Here is a 7,383-nt window from a genome sequence, read left to right on the forward strand (position 1 = left end):
AAAATAATAATAATGCAATGTGATGGTGGGGCTTGAGAATAGCTCAACTCATGAGCACACGCCCCTTTCTAACTGATAATTTTTTAAGTAAGCCCATAGTTAATTATCCACAGGTTATATGTCAGGTTGCTTCTTGGACTTTTATTTTAGGAAGGCCCAAAGCCCAGTTCGAGCTTAAGAAACGTTATCTCTAAAATATTACCATGGCAATATTATTATATAATTAAAGAAAGTACATTCCATTCCAGAGAAAATAAGATGTTATTTACTGAAGAATGTACTGACCTGCCAATCAATCCAGAAAGAGGCCCATTTGTTATCCTGCACAAAAACAGCATGATATATGTTAAGCCTAAAATTTCAAATATAATTTGCATATAGGCTATATATGGTATTTGAAATCCAGTACATAACAAAGCACCTCAGCACCTTACTGGTTAAGAAACATACTTTATGAAAGCATACAATTCACTCAATTGGGTTCACTAAATAAACAGCACTAACCCACTCGAAATGCCACCACCAGCAGAGAAACCACCAGATTTGCGTTCGACAAGATTCATGACAAGATCCACTTTATTAGAATCTGCACAAGACCATAGATAAGAGCACAGGTACTTGAGAAAATGTAGACCAGCTTCAAGAAAATGGGAAGTATAAATTAGCTTCACCTCCCACGGGCTGCGGAATTATTGTGACATCCTCCATAATTCCCATAGTGAGTATTGTTTCAACATCTCTTTTCACTTGTGCTCTATTGTATGCCTATTTTCATCATTAATAAGACAGATAAGATGTCCGTTACAACATCAAGGCTACAGGACAGCAGTTGCAAATTGTCATCAAACCAAGCCTACATACACAAAAACTATACAAGCATGATCCGATTCCGACCATACTTGATATTATTGTTGACATCCTTCTAACAATAGTAGGCATTGGTCATGGTATTTGCATAGCAACTTCCACACCACACTAACAATACTTAAACGCACATCACCGTATCACCAAGTGTGAAATGAGAACTGTTCATAAAATCATTCCATGTAAAATTGTGCACCGAGGAAAATAAACATTCATGAATGTCATCAATAGGGATCTAAAGGACTGGAGTATCGACAGAGAACTAGCCATGGACAGGGGTGCGTGGAAGCTTGCTATCCATGTGCCAGAACCATGAGCGGTTGTGAGATCTTATGGGTTTCACCTCTAGCCTACCCCAACTTGTTTGGGACTAAAGGCTTTTGTTGTTGTTGTTGTTGTTGAATATCATCAATAGTGTGTCCAAAGTAGATTAAAACAAATACAGCAAGTAACTTCTAAAATGCTCTGACCTGACCCTTCTTGGTGGTAAGCTGCTGGAGTATGGTTTCTGGTTTTGTTTTTCCAGTAGTTGGTTCACCACTAGTGATAGAGATGGAAACAGAAAGAATATACAAATGATCAGAATAATACATGCCATAAAACAGTAATCAGCAGAGAGAATCTCACTAAGTCAAGCTATGATTCTCACGTTCTTCTGTCCAGAAAGCGAATATTGATATTATTAACCTCAGCTTCAGAAACTTGTAGCCTTAGAATTCCTCCAGAAAGGATCTCAGCATACGAAACCTGAAATCAAATCAAGCGCCTTCATTGATTTACCATTATAGCAATAAGATATTCTTTTACTTGTTAAAACTGTAAACGATGTTGCTTTTTACCAAAAAAAATGGTAGGCACCTAAATGCTTACCAGACACAACTAACAGGTTATCAACTCCCACACATTCACATTTTTCTCATGTCATGTTTCTAGTTTGTTACAATTAAAGAACATGTACAATCAAAAGCATAGCGACAATGAAGTTCTATATACATAGCAGGATTCAGGAAGTAACAAACAACACGGTAAAACAGAACTATGTTGTATGCCCAACCAATTTGGAACTGGTGACAGGTGAGATGTAAATGATGCAAGTGCATTAAAAAACCAGAAATTGACAACTCAAGTCTTGTGGTACTAGGCCTCTAGAAGGCCAAGAAGATATAAAGCATATTTACTTGTTCCTTAAGAGAAGCGCAGCAGATGCCTATTGTTCAGCAATCTTCTCAAAAAAATTCCAACACATCACCAAATAGAAGAAAACAAAATATTATGCACAATGGTAGAACATGGATTATACTAATTATTTTTCCCACCTACCATGCCAGTAAGACCGCGCTCCTGATACCATCCATTAATGGACTTAATCACTTGATCTAAATGTCTTATGTTGATTATTTTACCTGCATAATGTAACACAAAACACAGGTCTCAAGAACAAATCTTAGAAGCTAATAAAAGTAGACTAAGATTAAAAAAACATTTCTCTTTCTTCTAAAGAAATAAAATTTGAAGAAGCATGCAGGAGAAACTACATGTTCTGTTAAAGAAGAAATATACACCCCAAATTCAAGTGGAGAGGACTTGAACCAAAGTTGGAGAATTGTACACCCACTCCCCCACCAAACTGAGGTCCGCTCAGTTCCTAATTCAGTAGTTTTACATCATTTCTCTATAAAGAAAGGATACCGAGAGATTATGTCACTGTAGATGGACCTATTTTTACCATAGATTTCTATGCAGTGTGGAAAAACAGGTCTTACGATTAGAACTAAACCAAGAAAAAGAACCATGTGAATCCACATAAAAGGCATGCTTCAATTGCTGCACAGTTCAATCTAGTGGTATCATAATAGGACCAAAAACTCAAAAAAGGTGATAAAATATGTGCGGTGGTGGTAATTCTCTTATGCATTCTAGATATTTCTGTGCCAGACAAATTTACATACTTAAATGACCTAAAGCTAACATGCAGTGTTGGTTCATGTAGCACTGTGCAAAGTAAATCAACACACTTAGTTACACAAATGAATAACCATATCTAACGTAACAGACTCTTAAACATGAGAACAAGTACCATGGTGGTCGCGAAATGAGTCATCTAGGAACTTGGAAGGCAGCATGTTGGCACCCTCACAGACCAGCCCGTGGAAGTCCTGGTTCGGCTCCACCTAAACAACAGAACATCCCGAATGTCGCAACCTTCAACTCCAAAAATAAGCCATGGGAAAGGGATTGGGGAACAGGCAAAATCCTGACCTCAAAGACGAGGCGAATGCCGTCGCGGGTGTCGACGGCAACGGGCATGCAGGAGCGGAAGAGGCCGCTCTCCACCACGCGGTGCACATCCTCCTGCACCTCCCTCACCGTAAGCGCCGCGTTGGGGCGGCACGCTCGCAGGGCCCCGGCGGCCGCCTCCTCCAGCTCGGGCCTCTCCAGGGGCTCCCCGTCCTTTCCGCGCACCGCCACCTCGCTGATTAGAACCCGCTCCTCGCCCCCGGCCCCGCCGCTGTCCTTCCCGTGCCTCCGCGGCAACGGCGCGGCCGGCGTCTCGGCCCGCGCGGCTGGGACGCGGGGGAACGAAGCGGCGACGCGGCGGGCCGCGGCGTTGATGGCCCGGCCGATGTGCGCGAACGGGGGTAGCGCGGCGGAGAGCAGGGCATGCGCCGGGGCCGGGGAGGCGCGCGGGAGCTTGACGCCGGAGGAGATGAAGCGGACGCCGTCTCGACGAGGCCCCATGGCCGCCGCGCCGGACGTGTGGACTACGGTGGCGGGGTTCGGCGGTGGGATAGGGTTTAGGGTTTTGGTGACGAGGCGGGGGAGGCCGCGAGGGTTTCACCCGCCATGGCTGATCGGGGGACGGAGGCGTAGTGGCGGCGACTGGCGAGCTGTGCTCCGGAGTGGACGGCTTGCTGATGGTGCAACGGCAGCCGTTCGATGTCCTCCTGTGATCCGTTCGGTGAAGCCTGTGCGTGCATCTGATCCGTTGGCTGTTTTTTTTTAAATAAACATGTACTTTATTTATTAGAAACAATTGTTACATCGTCAATAAGTAAATGTACAATGTCCCTCACAGGCTCCTCAAACCAGTCAATAATAACTGAAAATTTCGCTAGCCTAGCAATTTCATGAGCCACCTTATTTGCTTCCCTATTGCAATGTTCAAATCTAACAAGCGGAAAATCACAAGCTATGAAATACTCCCTCCGTTCTAAAATAGATGACTCAACTTTACATTAACTTTGTATTAAACTTAGTAGAAAGTTAAGTCATCTATTTTGGAACGGAGGGAGTAGCAATCATTGAACACTGCCGCCACCGCTCCGTCGAATGTCCTCCATTTTCCATTATTACAATCACCTCCATATTGTTAGAATTAACGACAAGACGATTGCAACCCGCCTTTTGTGCAAGGAATAGGCCGAATCTAAGAGCCAAAGCTTCTGTTGTTAATATGTCAACACACCACTCAATCTTTCAGTTTTCACCAACAATGATCTTCCATTATCATCTCTGAGAACAGCTCCAGTTGTGCCCCTAAGTAAATCATGGTCATAAGAGGTATCAACATTAAGGTTAACAAAACCCATAGGAGGTCTTGCCCATCCTCCCGATCCTCCTGATTTAGTAGTTGCCTTAGGGGAGTGTGCATTAACATAGTTAGCTATTATAGCCCGGGCACCCATGGAAATTTGGTTTGCATCTTGAAATTTTCCTTCATGAACCAGTTTGCGTCTATCCCACCATAAGTACCAGGCTGTAACACTGATCGGTTCACGTGCTTTTGAAGAATCCATTATCGCTAATTCTTGTTCTGGCATAAGTAGTAAGAATTCCAAAAACGTCTCTCCCGCACGATCAGTAGCACAAGTTTTATTGATCATCTCATGTAATCCTAACTTGCCCCATATCTTTTTTGCCTTTTGACAGCCTCCTTCGAGCATGATGGGCAATTGGGCGATACTTTCATGTGCCTATTCGTAAGCGTAACACGGCATGGGAGGTTCCATGCAAGATACGCCAGATGAAAATTTTAACCTTTGCCGAACAAGATAATTTCCAAACCTTACCCCAAATAGGATTAGCCTTGATTCTTCCCATGCCATCAGCATGTTGCAATTTTGTTCCATGTTGCTTGTTCCATTCCTCCAAATAAGCTGACCATACAGTGAAAACACCATTTTTTGTATAACTCCAAGCAATGAAATCCGACATATTATGCATTGGGAGGGGAATTGCGAGCACCCTTTGAGCATCAATTGGCCACAACGTTTGATTCACCAAATCTTCATCCCAAGAATTCGTGATTGGATCAATGAGATCAGAAACCTTGACAGAAGGTGCCCCCTTCTCGGAGTAATGACCCTCCTACTCGCACCGTTCAGGATCCATGCATCTCTCCAAATATCAATATTTTGTCCATTTTCAACCCGTCAGATATAACCATTTTTAAGCGAGTTTACTCCCGCCACAATACTTTGCCAAGTAAAAGAGGAGCCCTTTCTTTTTTTTTTTTGCATTCATTAAATCCCCTTTGGGAAATATTTAGCCCTCAAACTCGATGCACATAAGGACTCGGGATTATCAATCAGGCGCCATGCCTGTTTAGCTAACAAAGCCAAGTTGAAACAATGTAACAATCACTTTTGTCCATACCCACATTAGCAGGTAAACCCAAATATTTATCATTAAGTGCTTCAGTCATAATATTCAGAATTGTACAAATTTGCGCTTTATCTTCCACCTTTGTATTGGGACTAAAGAAAATACTGGACTTTTCAACACTAACCATTTGCCCCGACAATATAGATCCAAAACTGATTTCAAAGCCTCCGCATTCATAGCATTTGCTTTCATAAGGATCAGAGAATCATCTGCAAAGAGAAGGTTCGAAACCGACGGTGCGTCTCTACCAACCTTTATTCCAGAAATATTTCCATTCTCCTCCGCTTTTGCTAAAAGGGCAGTCAGTCCCTCCGTACATAACAAGAATAAGTATGGAGATAGAGGATCTCCTTGCCTCAATCCTCTAGTGGGTTTAAAACTCTCAGTTTCTTTCGTATTAAAACGAACACGGTATTCCACAGAGGATACACATTGCATAATAAGATTTACCCAGTTCTCTTGGAAACCTAGTTTGAGCATAATTTCCTTTAGAAAAAGACCACTCTACCCTGTCATACGCTTTGTGCGTGTCCAATTTGATTGCGCATATGCCCTCTTTACCATTCTTTTTTTTCTCTTAATTGTATGGAAGCATTCATATGCCACTAGAATATTATCAGTAATCATACGTTCGGGCACAAATGCACTCTGGGTCATGCTAATGATTTCTGAAAGGATTATCTTCATGCGCGCCGCAATCATTTTTTAGATCACTTTATATACCACATTGCATAGACTTATAGGTCTGAATTGAGTTACCTTGTCTGGGGAATTAACCTTTGGGATCATTACTATTGCAGTATCATTCCAGCCCTCAGGTATCGAGCAAGTGTTTACCGCCTGGAGTACCTCTTTTGTCATGTCATCCCCCAACATAGGCCAAAATCTTTTATAAAAAATGGCGTGCAGACCATCCGACCCAGGTGCTTTTAAATCTCCAATATCAAAGAGGGCCTTTCATACATCATCTTCTGTATAAGGGGCTAGAAGGGCCTTATTCATTTCATCAGTCACTTTCCTTTTGACAAGGGATGTAACCTCCGGATTCGGTTGAACCACTTCTGATTTGAAAAGGTTTGAAAAATACCCCAAAATGTGTTTTTTCATCTTCGTGTCTTGTACCTAGACACCATTCTCATCAATTAATTTTTTGATCTGGTTTCTCTTCTTTCTCGTCGTTGCCGCATTATGGAAAAAAGAAGTATTACAATCCCCATGTAATAGCCAGTTTGCACGACCCCGTTGTAGCCAGTATATCTCTTCTTGTTCCAAAAGATTTTCAATAAGGACTAGGGTCTCCTTTTGTCGCGCTTGAGTTTCCACATTCATAGGGCCCCTTTGCATTTTTTCTAGATTTTTTTGAGTTTTTAATTCTATTTTTTGACCCCTTAGTATATCACGATGCCAGGTATGCAAATCCGCGTGCATCGCCCTGGTACGTTCAGCGAGAGACGGTCCAATGCCTAACATCTTTGCTTTTTCCCATGATGTACGTACTATTTCTAGGACTGTCTCTTCTTTGAGCCAACGAGCTTCAAACTGTTTTACTCGTCCTCCAGATTGATTAAACATGTTACAATCATAATATTCTGTATCCAAGACAAGGGGTCGGTGATCAGAGTGGACATGTTCTTCATTTATGATTGCAACCCGTGGGAATACCAACTATACATTGCTCTATCAAAAAGAATTATGTGAAAACTGCTTTGTGTGATTTAGGAGCTCGTGTTAGTGTTATGCCTTTCTCTTTATATAAAAGACTTCATTTGAATAAACTCAAACCTACTGAAATATCTTTGCAAATGGCTGACAAATCAACTGCCATACCTATCGGTATCTGTGACGATGTGCCCA

At 42.0% G+C, this 7,383-nt stretch overlaps 1 protein-coding gene across 1 annotated transcript in view; it reads right to left on the reverse strand.

Moving 5' to 3' along the window:
- LOC123132580 (outer envelope protein 80, chloroplastic) overlaps window positions 1-3,762 on the reverse strand; it is a 7,072-nt gene extending 3,310 nt beyond the window's left edge. The window contains exons 1-8 of the mRNA XM_044552406.1: window positions 3,124-3,762; window positions 2,942-3,035; window positions 2,185-2,267; window positions 1,514-1,611; window positions 1,335-1,404; window positions 672-765; window positions 505-586; window positions 286-321 (exon numbers count right to left, since the gene is read on the reverse strand). Of these exons, the coding sequence (XP_044408341.1) occupies window positions 286-321; window positions 505-586; window positions 672-765; window positions 1,335-1,404; window positions 1,514-1,611; window positions 2,185-2,267; window positions 2,942-3,035; window positions 3,124-3,603 (1,037 nt within the window). The 5' untranslated portion in view covers window positions 3,604-3,762. The remainder of the gene's footprint in view (window positions 1-285; window positions 322-504; window positions 587-671; window positions 766-1,334; window positions 1,405-1,513; window positions 1,612-2,184; window positions 2,268-2,941; window positions 3,036-3,123) is intronic.
- Window positions 3,763-7,383: the final 3,621 nt, after the last annotated feature.

Source organism: Triticum aestivum, chromosome 6A, assembly GCF_018294505.1.
Source record: "Triticum aestivum cultivar Chinese Spring chromosome 6A, IWGSC CS RefSeq v2.1, whole genome shotgun sequence".
NCBI lineage: Eukaryota > Viridiplantae > Streptophyta > Magnoliopsida > Poales > Poaceae > Triticum > Triticum aestivum.